The sequence below is a fragment of the Gekko japonicus genome, unplaced genomic scaffold, assembly GCF_001447785.1.
Source record: "Gekko japonicus isolate JY-2015 unplaced genomic scaffold, Gekko_japonicus_V1.1 scaffold1971, whole genome shotgun sequence".
NCBI classification, from domain to species: Eukaryota; Metazoa; Chordata; class Lepidosauria; order Squamata; family Gekkonidae; genus Gekko; species Gekko japonicus.
This window is the reverse complement of record NW_015167110.1, coordinates 74,904-94,779: the sequence shown is the minus strand read 5'-3', so window position 1 is coordinate 94,779 and position 19,876 is coordinate 74,904. Positions and strand designations below refer to the sequence as shown.

Genomic DNA, 19,876 nt, shown 5'->3' with positions numbered 1-19,876 from the left:
CGGGGGCAAAGCAAGCAGGCAAAGCAAAAGCTGTTAACTTTCCCAGCCAAGTAAAACAGCAGCTGGAGCATCTACAAGGTCAAGCATAAGATAGCGAACAGTTGGTGAGCCAGGAAGAGCTGAGACAAAAAATGGGAGGGTGCTCCTCCACATTCCAAACCTATGACAGGGCTACCAGACACCCAGCAACACCATAAGATTATACCAGTGACAACACTGACAAAACTCAAAACACTCCCACGGAACCTGGATAAAGAGAAAATTGCCTCCTATAACAGCTTCAAGGATACCAACTAAGCCTGCAGCTGATCACAGTTCTCCTAAGTACCATATCCACCCCAATCAGGATACCCAAAGCTCAAATGATAGGGTGCCCTGCACAGGACTGTCTGTGTCTGGCCTCATATCTGGGTGATGGGAACTTTAGGGAAAGGGCACTTTGTTCAAAAAGGGAACATTGCACAAACAGTCGAGGAAGACAACAGGCCCGTAGCCACAATGAGGCACCATGGATGAGCCCTGCCCCACCCTGGGAGAATGCCAGAGCCTTCACCCCTGGTGTGCTGTGTCCCTTACACCTGCCCCTCCATGGCCTTGTTGACTCTTCCAGGGAAGCTGCCCTGTTGCTTCTGGTCAGTTTCATTTCCTGTGGATCAGCTGATCAGTGGGGAGTGGACCAGAAGCATCAGGGGAAGGGGGCTGGGGAAGGGAAGGGAAGGGAAGCCATCCTGCCGCTTCTGGTCTGCCCCCCCCAAAAAGAAATCTGGCTACAGGGCTAGAAGACAAGTTGTCCTGCAGTAAATTGGTAGCACTATTCTGATACTTACAGGTGCTTTTCCCCAGGATGCAAAAACCAGTTGGGAGTCTCCATTCCTCCAACCATGAATGCAGGAACAATGCACCCCACAGAAGCAAGCAAGCAAGGGAGGAGAAACCATGCCTCAAGTGGGCTGCTGACCAGTGCAAATGTTTCTTCCTGCCCCACAACAAGTACATACCCTCCAGAGAACCTCAACAATCCTTCATCTTTCAATAGATCCTAGCAGTAAGTATGCACAGAGCAGAAAGGTGCTTCCCCATGCAGCTAGGCTGGCATTAATATACCATCTGTGCTATGACATGTTGGAGTGACCCCACCCCCATTAGATACACAAGGAGTACAAGCACAGTCCCAGGTGACTGAATATCTACTGCTCTCTAACCATTGCTACAGCTGGGCTGGCCAAATAAGCATAATGTAGATTCCATTGCAGACACGGTTTCAATGCTACTCTCTACAAGGCATGAAATACTGTTTTGTTACTATACTATATCCCCCAACAGCTGAATCCCACCAGGTGCAAACCCTCAAGGGGGAGGGGGGCTGCCAGAACTGCAAAAGCACTATACACACATTCTTCCTCTCTCAGGTTAGAACAGAAACACTGTCCTTTGTTCTTCTCCAGTGGTTCAGCTAGTGGGACAGTCCGTACAGATGGGATAAGCTCCTCCTCCAATTGCAGGGTCGGCTCCAAGCTTTGATTCAGGTGGGGAAGGGCTTATCCCCTGGAGAATCTCCCAGTTCTTGCCGGCCCTGCTTCAGAGCAGGACGTGCTTCAGCAGCACTCTTTAGCACAGTGAAGAAGGAAGAAAGAAGATAGAAGGAAGAAAGAAAAGCATGCCGCAGGCACCTGAAAGGGTGCTTTCGTTTTAGCGGCAAGGAGAAGGAGGGCATGTTCGGTGCTGGGAGGTCCCCAGCTGCTGCAGCAGTTTTTCAGCCACCCTCACTAGACTCCCACCGGCCTTACCCACTCCTGGGGTGGAGGGCCTGCCCCTTGGAACCTTGTTGGGGGTGCGGTCGAGTCAGCCTTTTTCCTGGCGATGGGAGCGGCTTCATTCCCCTGACTGGCTCCCAGAAATGGTGATCAGCTGCAGAGACAGCTTTAAACAACGCTGCAGTGAGTCTCCCCGCCCCCCTTACGGTCCTCTCCAGCAGGGATGGACCCAGGGTGAGGAGGGGAGGTGGATTGGGCAAGCAGCCACGGTTTCCAGATGCCCGGGAGGAGGCGGGGGGGTGAACCCTTCATCCCATGCCTTGTTCAACCCTGCATTGCTAGCTTAAGGGGCCACTGATCTACTTACAAGGGAGTTCCCTGGACTGGCCAGGATATGCAGGGATGCACTTACTCTTCTCCTATGGACAGGGTTACCCAGTGCCTGGTTCCTTAGAAGTTTAGGTGGAGAAAAAAAATATGGCAGTGGCCATTTTAGTTCCCTTATGGAATTTGTTTCACTTTCCTTTATAGGAATTGTGAGATGGCTGACCAAGCCAAAAGTGAAACCTCACGGGACAGCCCCCTTAGTGAACAGAGTTTCCCAAGACTGTCTGTCTCCTTAGCCTCGCAGGAAGCAATGGAGTCTCATGAAGTAGATTCTAGAGAAGCTGAGAAAGCTGAACTGATGAGCTGGTTCAGGACAGAGATGAGAAAGGAATTTAAGTAAACGCTGCATTATACCTTTAAGGAATCTGGTCCTGCCAAATCCAAGGCTAATCACCATCTTTTTCCTAAGTTTTATTCCTTTATTCCAGAAGCTTCCAAATGTCTGAAGCTACCCACAGTGGATGATCCAATTACCAGTCTGTCCTCCAACTCAGTGCTACCCATGGATGCAGATGGGATGCCGAAGGACCACTCTGACAGGCGTATTGAGCAGGCACTTAGAAAAAATTTCGAAGCCTCTTCGGGTTCTCTTACGGCATTCATGGCAGGGTTATTGTTCGCCAGAGAGGCTTATGACTGGGTGAAAAATTTAGCTTCAGCAGACAGTAGTGTCCCAAAAGAATTCAAAGATGAAGTAAAGAAAATTGCGCTGGCTATCGCCTTTGCAGCAGATGCTACCTACCCTGAATGCTGTCCAACTTTCTGCCACGGCTATAGCGTGTAGTATGACGGCACGTAGAAATAATTGGCTCCATCACTGGGATGTAGATTCTTCTGTACATGCAAAGGTGGTGTCAGTCCCTTTTAAAGGGATTAACCTTTTTAGGGAGGGGCTAGATAGATATTTGGTGGAAAACAAAGATAAGAAAAGAGTAAGGTAAAGGTAAAAGTTCCCTTGCTCGAAAGCCAGTCGAATCCGACTCTAGGGTTGCGGTGCTCATCTCAGTTTCAAAGCCAAAGAGCCAGCGCTGTCCAAAGACATTTCCGTGGTCATGTAGCCGGCATTACTAAACACCAAGGTGCATGGAACGCTGTTACTTTCCCACTGAAGTGGTACCTATTTATCTACTTGCAATTTCTTGCTTTCGAACTGCTAGGCTGGCAGGAGCTGGAACTAGAGACGGGAGCTCACTCCGTCATGCAGCACTTGGGTCTCGAACTGCTGAACTACCGACCTTCCACAGCCTGCAGTTCAGCGTCTTAACCACTTGAGCCAAGAGATTTCAGTCCTTTCCGGACCAGACAAGAGGACAGAAATCCTCCTACACTAGACCTTTCAAGGCAAAGTGGCAGTCCAGACCACATAATAGCAAATTCTTTACCCACAATAAGGGAGACCAGCCCTAGAATAAGAACCCCAAGAAGGGGACTTCAGCATGACTATCTAGGCACACGGTTTCTCTCGGGGATTGGGGTTAGGGTTGACACCAAATTGTAACAGACCAGTGGGTCCTGGACACTGTAACACACGGCTACAAGCTGGAGTTTTCTTCTAAGATCTATCAGGAGTATCAACGTCTTAGAGCTGAGGGCGATAAAACTGGGCCTTCAGAGGTTTGCCTCCCTGTTGTCAGATCAACATGTACTGGTCCAGATGGACAATATTACGGCAAAGGCTTATGTGAATCGTCAAGGCGGGACCAGAGTGCAGTGTTTACACCAAGAAGCAGCCAAGTTGATGTCTTGAGTGGAGACACATCTCTTGTCCCTGAAAGCAACACACGTGACAGGGAAAGACAATGTGTTGGTGGACAATTAAGCAGGAGGAGATTGGACCAGTCAGAGTGGCAACTGAACAAGGAAGAGTCACTGAAAGTTTGTGACAGGTTTGGAGTAATGAAAATGGACCTTTTTGCAATGGAGTCAAACCATCAGGTTCCAGAATTCTTCTCCAGGTTGCAAAACGACCAAACCAGAGGAACAGACGCTCTAAACTGCCAATGGCCGCAAGGTCTTCTATATGTATTCCCACCCATTCAAATTCTACACAGGGTGATCCAAAAAGTACGTCAACAAAACACAGTTTTGCAATGGAGTTGAACCGTCAGGTTCCAGAATTCTTCTCCAGGTTGCGAATGACCAAGCCAGAGGAACAGACGCTCTAAACTGTGAATGGTCACAACGTCTTCTGTATGCATTCCCACCCATTCAAATTCTACACAGGGTGATCCAAAAAGTACGTCAACAAAAGGCGGAAGTGGTCCTTATAGCTCCCTTTTGGCCATGAAGGCTGTGGTTCCCAGAACTAAAAAACCTATCAATACAAGAACCACAGAAACTTCCCAATTGGGCAGACTTGTTAGTACAAGGCATAACAAGGCATCCATGTCCAGACATGTTCAGACTCACAGCGTGGAGGTTGAGTGGGAGGTGCTAGTGGGAGTGGGGTACCCTGACAAGGTTGTTTCCACCATGCTAGCATCCAGAAAGAAATCCACTAACAGGGTTTACAATGCCACCTGGCAAGTGTTTCACTCTTGGTGTGTGGAGAACAAGGTAGATCCTCTTAGGGCTACAGTAGGTCCCGTTCTGCGTTTTTTGCAGGATGGTTTAGATAAAGGCCTCAGCACTAGGACCTTAAGGAGGCAGGCTTTGGCCATCTCAGCTGTCCAGGGGGTTAGACATGGGAGGTCACTCCATCATCCTCACGTGAAAAGGTTTCTGAAAGGGGCTTCCTTACTCAATCCTCCACAGATACATCGTTTTCCTACCTGGAATTTAAATACAGGGTTGCGGGCATTGTGCAAGGCGCCGTTTGAACCTATGGAAGGAGGCAGGCTTCGGCCATCTCAGGTATCTAGGGGATTAGACATGGTAGGTCATTCTTTCATCATCCTCATGTGAAAAGGTTTCTGAGAGGGGTTTCCCTACTCAATCATCCACAGATACATCATTTTCCTACCTGGAATTTAAATACAGTGTTGTGGGCATTGTGCAAGGTGCCGTTTGAATCTATGGCCTCATGTTCAAAACTGGAACTGATGTACAAAACCTTGTTTTTTGGTGAGCATCACCTCGGCGCGCAGGGTGTCAGAGATCAGAGCCCTTTCAGTCAATAGGGATCTCTGTGTATTCCATAAAGATAAGGTGGTTCTTCATTTAGATCCTGCCTTCATACCAAAGGTGAACTCAGTTTTACAGAGGACAGACAGCTGGCCTCAGCAGAAGTGCCTTTTGGTCGTAGGGTCTTACAACATGCCCTGTAAACGGGGAAGCTTCTCCCGCCCTTGGGGCAAGCTGCTTTTACATGTCCCATCTGTACGGACTGTTCCTCTAGCTGAACCACTGGAGAAGGGAAGGTTTTTTTCACTTACCTTGAAGCTTCCTTTCTCAGTGGTTCAGGAGTGGGACAGTCCGGCCCACCCAGTTGTGGTGGTTTTTTGTCGCTTCACACGTTTGCAGGGAATGTTGGAAGACTTGGAGTTTTGCTGAGTAACTTAAGAGAATGCTGAGACAGGGTGTTTCGTATCCTATGTCCCCAGTTTCTATTCTTAGATAGTCGCGACTCGCTAGTCTAGCATTCTGTGGGTTATGGTATCTGTTTGTTGGTTAAAGTTGTTGTGTTGAGTTAGTCTCTCTGGTTCAGAGAGGTGTTTTCCTTCTAACAATTTCACCGGGCTCGTGCATGACTGGGAGAGCCTCCAGGGGATTGCACATGGAGGGGGAGCACCCTGCATCTGCTGAATGAGTACCTAAAAGCATATTTTTCATTCTATCAAATCTTAGAATGATGTTCTGCTGTACAGCAGGAGGTAGCTATTTATATCAGAGGTATCGAACTCATTTGTTATGAGTGCTGGATCTGACATACATGAGACCTTGTTGGGCCAGGCCATATGTGTCATGCAATGTAATGCCAGGTAGCGGAGATATAAACTTTATAAAGGACACAGACAAACAAAGATTTTAAAAATTTTGAAATAAAACATTCTTAAAACACTACCACTTTTGCAATATTTTGTCTATTTTACAGTCTCTGATAACAGACACCTCTGCTCTGAATTACTGCATCAAAATGTCCATGCTGTAGCAACCTTGAGTATGCTGTTCAGGTGTGTATCTGTAAGGTGCAAACCTACTTTTGGTTTATTGACATTCATTACAGAAATCTTATGCTCAGTGTTCCTAGCCTAGGACCCAGGGGAAAACATGAAATGGCTGGGCATTGCAAACTTTTGTACATAAGTTCTGAATGAATGATGTTTATTTGCGGTCAAAGACCTTTTATCAAAATATTACATGTCCGTTAAATACAAGCAAATTAGCTTTCAGCTCTAAAAATAAACATATAACCTTAAAATCATTAAAATGTTAAAAGGAGAAAAGTTTAACAGTCCATTATATCAAAGTAATTATAAGATGTTTAAAACTAAACCACTTATGTGTCATGCAAATGTAAATGACGATTATACTTGATCTGCTTCTTATTGTGAAATTTTACCAGTTGCAAGCAGAATTTTGCTATTTGTCTAGAGATCTGCTGATTTTCCTCTATTAAAAGTCTCTCTTGTACATAAGTTACTTCATGTGCTGGTCAAGAAAGGAAAGTTCTTATTCTTAAATGTCTGCTTCTATATTTGAAATATGTAATACAAAACTGATGAATTTATATTCCCCCCACCCCCTTTTCCCTTCTGTATCCCACCTTTTTTTCCTAAGAAAATAATTTTAAAAAATTAAAAAGAACATGAGAAGGCGTCCTAACACAGACTGAGGGCCATTTGTTTGTCTACAGAACTATAGTCTTCCCCAGAGAAATAACTACAACTTCCTTCAAAGGAAATGTGCTGTGTGAACATGGTCTGGACACACACTTTCAGCCTAATCCACCTCACTGGCTTGTTGTTACTCCTCTAAAATAGTTCACATTGCTTTCTTACTGAGAAAGACTGGATCATGAGGGCATGAATACAGTGAAAAGGGGGAGAAAACCCAGTTGCACCCAGGAGAGCCGTGGCATAAGGAGCCCAACAGAATACACACACACTGCAGCAAGGCACACAAAAGTTCATACCTTGAACAAAACTTTGTTGGTCTTAAAAGTGCTTGGTATTTCTCCTGTGGAACTGAGGCAGCCCAGCAAAGCAAGCTCTCCCTCATTCCCTCCCTCCCTTCAGGAAGGAGCCTCAGCCAGTGGAAGGAAAGAAGGAGAAGAGAAGAGAGAGATTGGATTTATACCCTACCCTTCACTACCCAAAGGGTGTCTCAGAGCGGCTTACAAACTCCTTTCCCTTCCCCTCCCCACAACAGACACCCTGTGAGGTAGGTGGGGCTGAGAGAGCTCTTGAAACTGCTCTTTTTCAAGAACAGCTCTTATCAGAACTTGTCCAAGGTCATCCAGCCAGGTGATGTATACAATAAAAGCTCCATAACTCAGCACAGACTCCACTGCCGCCCTGCGCTGCCTTCCCTGGCTGGCTTCCCTGCGGCTGGCAGTTTTGTTGTGCCCAGGTCGGGCGGCCGAAGCCAGCAGGTTGCAGAGCGGACGTTAGCACCTTCGGCCAGGCTCGGTTTCAGCCTGGTCTGTCCCCGAGGAGGGGGGAGGGAGCTGGGGGGAGGGGGAGCAGAGGATCGGGGGAGGGGGCCCGCAAAACACGTGCGGGGACGAGGGCCCCACGCAGGCTACGGGCCTGCTCCAGACAGTCTATCAGACTGTAAATCAGGACACTTGGCCACATCGGCCCACATTAGCCTTCCCCACTAGAAGTTTCTCATTCAGATGGAACTAATTTGGACTTCGAAATTCTTTCCTAAACCCAACTCAGTCAGATAAAGACTGCCAGCTGAAACATCTCGCTGAAACTACCGCTCTAGTTCCGTTTCCACTGATTCCCAGGACCCTGAACCTTCTCTCCTAACTTTCAGCCAATCTGGAAGCACAGTTCTCAGCTCACCTTGCCCCCTTCCTCTTTCAAAGCTTGTTAGCACAAGGCTCCACACCATGATTCTGCCCCCAAATCAAGCTTCTGCCTTCTCAAGACTAATCTGAGTAGAAAAATCCTTCTCCTTGCACATATCATAAGGTTCTCCTTTACCATTTCTCTTTAGGCTTACTTTTGGATTATCTGCTTACCCAGAAGTTCAGACTCCTTTCTTGGGAACAGGACCTCTGCCTGGAACCTTCACAGGTTGCTGTGGCTCCTCCATTATCTTCTTTCAGCACACTTTTGGCCTCTTGCCTCTCCTTTCTTGAGTGGAACATATTGCACAGTGTATGTGTGTGCATGTGGTTTGACTGGAATATTTGGCTCTTAACACAAATATTTTGGTATTGGATATTATTGCTGTATGCTTGATATTATTCCGACTTCTGTATTTACTGATTCTCCAGACCAATTTATAGTATTTGCCAATTATCCCTTCCAGATTTTCAGCTCTTGTCCAGGGGCTTTTTCATTTCTTCCAGTAGACCCCTGTTTGAGTGTCACTGGCCAGAGTTTGTGTCACAGGGGTACTCCTTTAAAATGGGTCTAAAACCTAAACCAGGAGCTCCTTTAAGCACAGAAGCAAGAGAGGGTGAAAAGAGGGTTTTCTTCCTTACATTCCAGCTACTCTTAGAACAGACCTAGTGCAAACTGGGAGTGGGCCACTGATGCATGCACAGGGCACACAAATCTCCCTGACCACAACTCTAATCTCTTAACAGGGACAGTATTATTTCTGTAGTGGGTTCAGGGATTTAAATTATGTTACAACTATTAATTTTAAAAAAGAGCTCTCCCTTGATATGATAAATACGATATGGAAGTACTTCTACTATAGAGCTATGGCTGACCAGTGTTGCCACAGCCCTGTTTTTGTAGTTCTAGTGCTACAGTTTGCTTTCCTATTATATTTCCTGACTTACCAATGAATAAATACCAATGAGAAGAAATCAGGGTATGATTGGGGGAAAAATCCTACCTTGTTCTGCTCTGATGAATATTGTATATTTAAAGTGTCCATGGCTCGGATCATAGTTTGCATAGCAGTAAATATGTTTTGATAAACCAATTTTGCAAAGCCCTTTCGGTCATCTTCTGTATAGCCAGACCCATGAATTATCCTCATTTGTTTAATAAATGTACTTTTTCCGCTTTCCCCTGTACCTGCAAGAAAACACAGGAAACAAGAAAGGTGAATATTTAACCACAAAAAAGCATAGAAGGTACCAGTTAGTCAACCATTGTGATACCAAGAGTAATCAAATTATCTTTGAGGTAACAGAATCAACTGATTTTGCACATACACACACAGACAATGGTCTGCACACACACAAAATAGTATACATAAGTTATATTCCCCCAATAGAAATCACTTTTTTCTATTTGCTCACATTCTGTTATGTTACAAACGGAATAATTATCATGATGCATGTCCCCTTTGGTCCCCTTTAACACTTCAAGTAAAAAAACAAACCCACTTTTTATTAAATATAAACGAGGATCTCAAAAATAGCTCATAAACAGACATAAAAAATGACCAGAGTATGTATGTATGATATATATACAAAAGGCAAGCCATGCCAGCAATGACACGCCTACTCTCCCATTGGCCACTGGAGAAGCTGCCTTGGTGTCCTATTGGCCCGTCCTGCTGGCTCCTCCATTCTTACACCCCCACTTTTGACGCATTGCACTTTGGGAGTTGTAGTTCTCAGCTGGCCTTACTGCAACCATAGCAAAGGGAATTAGAACTACAACTCCCAAGTTGGGAGTCCCAAGCAGACGTGGGACATTAGCAGGGAGTCAGTCAAACTGTTAATCAGTTAAAGTGTTAAACAGGAAGCAGCTTTGGAATTGAAAGGGGTTGTGGGGAAAGGGAAGGTCTGGACATTTCTCTGAATTACAATTGAGCTCCAGACTTCAGAGATCAGTCCCCATGGAGAAAATGGTTGCTTTGGAGGGTGAGCTCTATGGCATTATACCTCACTGAAGTCCTTCAACAAACCTTAGTTTGACCAACCTCCAAGGGGCACCTGGAGATTTCCAAGATCCATTATCCAGGAGAAAATGGCTGCTTTAGGCAGTGGACTCTATAGCATTCTACCCTGCTGAAGTCCCTCCCCACCTGTCCTCCCCAGGCTCTACACCTCAAATATACAGGTATTTCCCAACCCAGCGCTGGCAACCTGGTAACTGGCTACGGAACTGCTTTCCAGACCCTTGAAACCCAGAAAACATGGCATGCAGCTCTCCTCCCATACTACCCACTTGGGGCAGCAAAATGGCTTGAGACAGCCCTGCCTTATAGTTAAGCAGAAGGAAATAAACATCACTTGCCTCCAGTGTTCCCTCTAAGCTGAGTTAGTGTGAGCTGGCTCACAGTTTTTTAGCCTCCAGCTCACACATTTTTGTCTTAGCTCAGGAAGAATGGCTCCAGACCAAACTAATTAATGCAGTAGCCCAATCGCTGGCTCACAACTTTAATGCCAGTAGCTCACAAAGTAGAATTTTTGTTCACAAGATTCCACAGCTTAGAGGGAGCATTGCTTGCCTCCCTTTTTTCCCCCTTCCCTCTGCCGCCCCACCAGCCACAGTTGGGACACTCACCTGGAGCCTTTCTTCCCACAACATGCCTTACTCCTAGTATCACCATAAATAGAAACCACAGTCAACAGCAAGAATCCAAACCAAAACCCTTATACCAAACTAAATTTTGATATCTATATATCTAATAGCGAAGGCGCCCCCTGCGTGTGGATATCTAAATCTGCACATCGGGGGCACCTGGGGGGCAGGGAGATTTTCCTACACACTTGGGGCCGTCCCCAGGTGTGCACAAAAATCTAAAAAAGTGAAAAAAATATCGAGGGGATATTTAAATCCCCCCCAAAGTAAAAGAGCCTTCCCTGCGCATGCGCAGGGGACGCTCTGCAAACTGCCTCACCGCCGCCGGGAGACTGGCGAGGCCCGGCTGCTGCTACTCGGGAGGGAGGGGGAAGTTTGGTGGGCCGGCCTCGCCGCTGCTGCTGGGGAGGGAGGGTGACGCTTGGCGGGCTGGAATACTCCCCCCGCGAGTATCGCTTCGGAGCTGGGGGGGAGACCGGCGAGGCCCGGTGGCTATAAGCCGCTCGGGCCTCGCTTCAGAGCCGGGGGGAGATCGGCGAGGCTGCAAGCTGCTCGGGCCTTGCCTCCTGAGCAGGGATGGTGGTGGTAGAGAGGGGGTTGAGGAGACGTGGGGGGGGAATCGGCGGGATGGGAGGGGGAAGTTTACCTGCTGCTGCTGCTTCCTCCTCCGCCTGCTCTGCGTGGAGCTTCCTGCCCCATCCCACCGAGTTTTGCGGGTCCCCTTTCTTGTGCCTTCTAAACATATGAAAGGCACCAAGCCTATATTTTTATGTATGGAACTTACAATTGCTATTTTAGCATGGCAATATTCCAAGCAATCCTTGAGCAAATAATGTACCCTTAAGTTATTACAAATGATACTAACAATGTGTCATATTTTTATACTGTAATCAAATACTGTGATTGGTTGTCTTTAAGATCCAGCATGCTCTATTGACTGCTAGGTGGAAATACTGTAGAGGTCTGTGAACACAGTAGTGAAGATTGTCTGTGTAATCCAAAGGCTATTAAATGTGATGTGTCAAAATGGATCAGGTTCAATATGGCCATTAGAATGTGACAAAAGCCCTCAGTCTTGTATGTGTGTTTTTAAAGCAGTTCCTTAAAACAACAAGAAAAAAGCTAAGCTAATTAGATACATGGATTCAGTTGTTCATCAATCCAACAAAACTCCACATCTTTTCAAACTACTTTATTCCTTACTTCTCAGTATTAGCATATAGTAGGGTTACCAGATGTCCTCTTTTTAGAGGACATCCGCTTTTTTTGGTGTCCATCCTCCTTGGGGATCTTTTTAAAAAACTGATGAAAAAGTCCTTTTTGGGTCAGAAGGTTAGGAATATTCCTAGTTAGCAGCAATTATCACAGCTTAACTATTAGGGGTGCTTAAAATGAGATTTGACATAGTGATCACTTGTTTGAAGTAGTCAGTTGGGAAATATGTCCCTTTTTTGCTTATTAAAATAATGGTAACCCTAGCATATAGTTCTTCATACATTTCCTAGCAGGTCAAATATATTTAAAAATGGGCATACAAACAGAAAGTAATAATTCAGCATTTCCTCCATGTCACCACTAGAGGTCACAAAATAACCCACTGCAAAAACACTGAAAGCTAAAAACAGATTCATTTTTGAATAGCACACCTCGGCTGCTTCAGTGTAGAAATTATTCTAAACATTTTGACATTAATAATAAGCTAACAAGTACTGCCGAATTAACTGGCTATTTACAACATGTCCAAAAATTAAATTATTCTTGGTTGTGCACACAGTATAGATCTCTTGTGGAACGTATTTCTTTAATTTTCCTTCTTCTCCCTTGCATGGCTGTTCTTTTCCCGAGATTAACAGCAGTATGAATTCAGAAGCCATCTTCTAGCTCATAATTAAATTAGGTTGGGCTGGTGACAGTCTCACTTTGGCTGTAAACCCATGCCTGGACTATAACCACTGACCGCAGGTGTGAACTAATACGACTGAACGAAGAAGACTAAAGTAGAATACTTCTCCTTGATATGTCATTTTTGTATGGAAGAATACTTAGTCGTGGCTTGAGTCTTTAAGTCAAAGTACCTCTTAGCCCATAGCCCAGGCAAGCCCGATCTTGTCAGATCTCAGAAGCTAAGTATGCCCAGCCCTGGCTAGTATTTGGGTGGGAGACCAAGGAATACCAGGGTAATGACGCAGAGGCAGGTGATGGCAAGCCACCTCTGAACGTCCTTTGCCTCCAAGCCCCACTAGGGGTCCCCAGAAGTCAGCTTGACTTGATGGCAAAAAAGTGCTTGTTTCTATTCACACACACCAGGAAAAAAACACAACACTGGAATAATCTTATAATATTTATTTGATTCTAATGAACATTTGCAATCTGAAATAGTACAGCCCAGCCATATGGAAAGTATAACAAAGTGATAGCCTCTAACAGCTATGTGCCACTTTTTGGCACTTGAATCCAACAAGCTGGAAGAGGAAATGCAGAGCTATTTTGAAAGTTGTGTTTCATGACGTAATCTTTAGAAAGTTGGTTACTACAGTATAGGAAAATGGAAAGTGAAATATGGAACCTATTTCACTTTTTATATTTCTATACTTTTTTCTTGTTGCTCAAAGCAGGTTACAATAAAACAAGCAAAGTATATTCCCCCTCCCCATTCCCAGTATTAGTCCCCGTTGCTGACTGGATGTTTTAGCTCCTTTTCTCAGGATGAGAGGTCTGAAATGTGCTAAAAGCCAAACAAGAAGGATCCAAGTGCTGCTCTTCCCTGGAGTCTTAGAGGCAAAATCACTTAGGCATATGGAGACAGATCAGCAAAGATACCAGATACAGTAACCTCATTTTTTCCCCTGTATCTGCTCTTCAAACTTTCACAATAAAGCTCTAGTTGATTACCACTATTTTGGAGGCTACCCTAGATGTTTCACTGCAGGTTGGTGTAAATTAAAACCATTAAGTCCTCCTATAGCTCATTTTAGGCATCAATATGTATTATTTCCCAGTAATTCCCACACAAGCTGACAGAAAGTGCTTTGCTCCACACACTGTGACCTCAGAATCCGTCTGCACATTGTTCACCCAAGTAGTGATGGATCCAAAAGGACTTTGAAGCTCTGTCACTTTTCTCTGATGTCAAGAATACAGATTCTATACTAAAGACGCTTTGTTTCTCTATTCATTGGGGTTCATCAGCTACGATGAAATAAGCCATTCATGGCAAATCTCGATTCAGCATTGTTTTAACGAGTGTTAGCACTCTCTGAAGAAGCCTCCAGGCACACAAGTACGGTGTTTATTAGAATACTAAGTGCTGAGCTTTGCCATTTAAATTATCACGAGAACAGATTTCAATTTTTACATTTGAAAAGGCCTTTGAATTTATTTGGTTAAGAACAATGTACCAGGGTACTGTCTAAAGGAACATGACAGAATAATGTTGCAGAGCTAAGCAGGTATAGACTAGTGCTCCCTCTAAGCTGTGTGAGCTAGCTCACAGTTTTTTAGCCTCTGGCTCACACATTTTTGTCTTAGTTCAGGATGGCTCCAGCGCAAACTAATTTATGCAGTAGCCAAATTGCTTGCTCACAGCTTTAATGCTAATAGCTCACAAAGTAGAATTTTTGCTCACAAGATTTCCACAGCTTAGAGGGAGCATTGGTATAGACATGATTTCTACTTGGACAGGAGAGCAAGTGGGAAGTCTAAGGGGCCTTGGTTTCCATTATAGAAGACACAATATTAAATAAATGGGGACATAAAATAAGCAACAAAACAGGCTATTTACCAACTAAGTCTCCAGTCCTATACATAATAATCACAACATACATTAGTAAACTGTATGGGCTCTGTGTAGGTGACATAAACACCACGACACCTTTGACAAGGTAACTGCCAAACCTACTTGGTAGGAGGGCTCCACCAGATATAAAGGAAAATATGACTTTGGTAATTTACCAAGGATGGGAAATGTCTTAAATACTTAGGATGATGACTCAAAATGCTGCATAAAGGATGAAAGAGAAGGTGGGTGTCAAAAGGGGGAAAGGTGGGAGATATAAGTCCATGACAACTTAGAGAATCCTCGGAAGAGATTTTGGGATGAAGGGGATTTCCATATTCCCCCCCAATCATGATTTATTTTAGGTTCTTAGATTATCAAGTATCTGTTTTAACCTACTGTAGTGGGAGGATAGTCTGAAATCAACTAGGTTGTGTCCTCCAGACTGCTGGCAGACAATGCTCTTGTTGCTAGGACTTTGCAAGAGCTCATCGTAACTGCTGGCAGAGACAGGGAGACAGCCAAAGATAGTTGCAGGAGTAAACTTCCTTCCCTCTATTTTGGTAACTCACCCACCACAATGTTTTATGGGTTTCCCACTTAATGATGTAATTAATTCTGACTGACTTCAGAAAGACAGACGGAGGAGGAGGAGGAGGAGATTGGATTTATACCCCGCCCTTCACTCGGAGTCTCAGAGCGGCTTACCTTTCCCTTCCCCTCCCCACAACAGACACCCTGTGAGGTAGGTGGGACTGAGAGAACTCTTTCAAGAACTGCCCTTTCAAGGACAGCTCTTGTCAGAACTATGGCTTGCCCAAGGTCATCCAGCAACTGCAAGTGGAGGAGTGGGGAATCAAACTTGGTTCTCCCAGATTAGAGTCTGCACACTTAACCACTACACCAAATGCATGTTATCAGCAGAAGTATGCCTGGCCCAGAAGGTATGGAATACGCTGACCCTCTATCAATTTTTTTTTTAAAAAATAATCTTTTAACATATCAGTTTGGAAGGAGCTCACTTTAAAAAAAAAATCTGTTATTCATTTACAAACAGAACATGTTAAAGAATATGTCCTATACTTACAGCAAATAGATACATTTGTGTATAATTTTTTTTTTGCAAAATTTGATTTAAAATTAAAGGCACATTTGAAGGGAAGGTGAAGTAAAAAGAACTTTGCTATTTGGAGAGAAATAAGGAAGCTGAAAGGTACTATAGTTCAAGGGAGAGTTCTAAAAGTTCAAAGGAAAAGCACAACAAAGGGCAAAAATACCACCCAAGGATACAAGAAGAAATTTCATGCAAAAGAGTTAGCAACTGCCTCTGCTTTAAAGAAAAAAAATCAATCACAGGCTTACTTTGGACTTAACACAAGACTATGATTTAATTAAAACTGCTAAACCAGAATCTGAAAATATGAAATAGACATCCTGGTTTAATCTTGCCTTAGAAAGTTTTTTGTTTTCACTGTTTTCCGGTTCTGTAATCCTAGTCCTACTGCATTGTTTATTGGTGGCCTTTGCTGCCTGACTGAATTGCTTTCCATATTTTGTAACCTGCCTCAAGTCTCAGAGAGAAAGGCAGGCTATAAATGTAAGTTAATAATAATAAGGAATCCTGGCTTGTTTCCTGGTGCCCTATATACTCCCTGAACTATGAACATGCCTGGACAGAGCAAGGAAATGAAGTCAGCTGCATTTGTGAAGGTAAAACAGAATTCAAGTAATCATCTGTGAGCCAAATCCTGGTTCACAAGCTAACCAGAGTTAAATAAATCATGACTCTGCATTATGTCTGAACTGACCCTTTACAGTGTAATACTGGATAGAGACCAAACCGTCACTTCTGTGCAAAACTAAGAAACTCCACTCACTGTTCACAGAAGAGGGATTTGAAAGAAGCTGAATTCACAGAACTGTTATGTTCTTAATCTGAAGAGATATTAAATAATACAAGCAACCACAAAATGTAAGTATCACCTGTTAGAATTTAAGTAGAAAGTGGCCTAGTATTTAAAGAGCTAAACTAGGCATTGGATCCAGCAACCTGATGGAGCGAAGTTTGTGGATCTTTGGTGCTTTTCTCTGCCCCAGCAGTCCCGCCCAAATCAGCAATGTTGATTCCTTCATGAGCCAATAGCCACAAAGTGGATTAGTTCAAGTGTAACATGAGACCATGTTTTAATTAAACTAATGATTGCCCCAAACATGCATCACAACCCTAACTATGGTAAGTTCGGGTATCTCAAACTAGGATCTGAAGCTGGTTCATTAACTACAGTTTGTCTTAACTGTGGTTTCACATCATGTATCCTGGCTTAATCCTATTTTGTTTGTAAGAAGAAGCTAACGTGCTCACTTAATACATGAAACCAGAAACTAATACCTGGATAAATGTGTGGTTTCAATCACAAGTTCAGCTATAAAAACACTGAAAGTAATATGCGAATTACTCAACACACTCATAAAGAAAAATCAAGCATATGCTGTATATGAAGTTCACTGTAATTTGTGAACAGGCCTTTAAAAAGACACAGCAATGTAACAATTTATTTCCAGAAGGCATCCCAAAAGCTACAGCCGCTGGAGCCCTTTCTATACTGATTTCCCGTGCTCCACCCATAAAGTGGCTTACACAAGAACCATATTCACATTTGCCACTCTGAGACAATGGATAGGGTGTGGCTGGATTGAGGAAAAACAAATGCATGTCCCAGTATTTCCCACAGCTGAGTCCCCTAAACAGAAACTTGTATATCAAATCTACGTTGGCACTGACAGTGGTTAGTGCTTAGTTCTTGTGTTCTCTGTTCAGTAAAGGGCATTTAATGAATTCATTTTTGTGTCTATTCTGTTAGTGGAAACAGGTGGAAGGTATGCATGCCCTTCAAGAGACTTTTGCAGGGTTGAAAATTTTAGTACTGAACGCTCAAGGTATTTGGCAGGTCTGAACCAACCCAGTATTTGAAACATGCCTCAGATTCTCCCAACTCCTTGGGGAAAAAATCTTGTGTGAAAATGTCCAGGACCACCTTAAAAACTAACAGAATTTGCGGCAGGGTATGAGCTTTCGTGAGTCACTGTTCACCTCTTCTACTGCTATAGACAGACTAACAAGGCTACCCATCTTGATGTGTGAAAATGGTTGTACTTTCCCTCATTCCCTCATCTTTGGATCTGGCTGAATTGGCCAACTACCAGCCAGTCTCCAATTTGCCCTATCTCCCTTATAAATAAAAGCCGAATGGTGGTGGCACTTCTCTAGAACATTCCACACGCTCCAAAATCAGTTCGCTCTCTGATCTGTCATTCAAAGGGTCTCCCTTGTTAGGGGGTGTGGTGTTAGTGGCTGGTGGGTTAACACCAGAGCAGAGTTGCACGGGCATTGTTTGACTGGGATTGCCTGTAATTGAGAGGAAGTGGAAGGGGCATTGTTTTGCCTGTGATTGAGTGCCTGGGTGAATTTGAATTTGAATAGCTGCTGCCTGACCTCTGCTGGGGGAGGCCTCTATTTAAGGAAGCACCTTGCCAGAGGCAGAGGAGACCAGCTGAGCTCTGAGCAGGAGCAGGAGAGAGAGCTGTGAGAGAGGTGAGTGGGTTTCTTTTACTTGCTTTCAGCTGAGAGAATTCAGCTAAGGATATTTTGTGGGAAAACTGTGTTTAGCAGTGTGTGGAAGCACTTAGAGTTCTTGCAGAGTCCTGGCTGATTGAGTGTGGGAGAGGAACGGGCATTGTTTGACTGGGATTGCCTGTAATTGAGAGGAAGTGGAAGGGGCATTGTTTTGCCTGTGATTGAGTGCCTGGGTGAATTTGAATTTGAATAGCTGCTGCCTGACCTCTGCTGGGGGAGGCCTCTATTTAAGGAAGCACCTTGCCAGAGGCAGAGGAGACCAGCTGAGCTCTGAGCAGGAGCAGGAGAGAGAGCTGTGAGAGAGGTGAGTGGGTTTCTTTTACTTGCTTTCAGCTGAGAGAATTCAGCTAAGGATATTTTGTGGGAAAACTGTGTTTAGCAGTGTGTGGAAGCACTTAGAGTTCTTGCAGAGTCCTGGCTGATTGAGTGTGGGAGAGGAACGGGCATTGTTTGACTGGGATTGCCTGTAATTGAGAGGAAGTGGAAGGGGCATTGTTTTGCCTGTGATTGAGTGCCTGGGTGAATTTGAATTTGAATAGCTGCTGCCTGACCTCTGCTGGGGGAGGCCTCTATTTAAGGAAGCACCTTGCCAGAGGCAGAGGAGACCAGCTGAGCTCTGAGCAGGAGCAGGAGAGAGAGCTGTGAGAGAGGTGAGTGGGTTTCTTTTACTTGCTTTCAGCTGAGAGAATTCAGCTAAGGATATTTTGTGGGAAAACTGTGTTTAGCAGTGTGTGGAAGCACTTAGAGTTCTTGCAGAGTCCTGGCTGATTGAGTGTGGGAGAGGAACGGGCATTGTTTGACTGGGATTGCCTGTAATTGAGAGGAAGTGGAAGGGGCATTGTTTTGCCTGTGATTGAGTGCCTGGGTGAATTTGAATTTGAATAGCTGCTGCCTGACCTCTGCTGGGGGAGGCCTCTATTTAAGGAAGCACCTTGGCAGAGGCACGAGCCTCTGGCACGAGCCGAAGGGTGAGCTAAAGGGCTCTTTGCCTGTGGCTCTTAGCCTAGGGACTCTTAGACTAGGGGCGCTGTAAGAAGCCCAAAAAGAGCCAGAAAGACAAGGCCCTAGGCTCTTTGTCTTTCCCGTAAAATAATTTGACTTGATAACAAAACCCACATAAATACCAAGGGTTTAAAAGGGGGATTATATTTATTTATTTTAAAAGAATTATGAAGCCAGAATGCCAGCAGGGGGTTGGGGGCTATCCAGTGTTTTGCACGGAGTGTCACATGTATGACTATCTGCCCACTGGGCAGAAGTCTTGGGTGTGTCCTCGGTGCAAGGAGCTCCTGGTTCTCAGGGAACGTGTGTGCTCCCTTGAGGCCAAGGTGGCTGACCTGGAGAAGCAGAGACAGTCAGCTAGGCACACAGAAAAGACTCTCGGGGACTTGTTAGCTTCGTCCCACTCTGGATCTGGCAGCCCCGCTGCTGTCAGGGAGCATGAGGGTCTAGGGGAAACAGGGCACCATGCTGAGGATAAGGGGAATGTGCCCTCAGAAGGGACCTCTTCCCCAGCTGGTGAGCGGCTCTCCTTTTGCACCAAGGAACCATCCCTGAGCAGGGTGGGAGGGGGGCTCTTGGTAGTGGGTGATTCGATCCTTAGGCAGGTAGACAGCTGGGTGGCGAACCCGCGTACTGACCGTATGGTGACTTGCCTGCCTGGTGCGAAGGTAGCGGACATTACGCGTGTTTTAGATAGGCTGGTAGATAGTGCTGG

The 19,876-nt window shown here is 44.9% G+C and overlaps 1 protein-coding gene across 1 annotated transcript in view; it reads right to left on the bottom strand.

The window, feature by feature from the left end:
• Positions 1 to 19,876, bottom strand: part of LOC107111904 (guanine nucleotide-binding protein subunit alpha-14) — a 68,980-nt gene that overhangs the window by 28,171 nt on the left and 20,933 nt on the right. Inside the window, exon 2 of the mRNA XM_015412949.1 lies at positions 9,105 to 9,289. Coding sequence (XP_015268435.1) covers positions 9,105 to 9,289 — 185 coding nt within the window. The remainder of the gene's footprint in view (positions 1 to 9,104; positions 9,290 to 19,876) is intronic.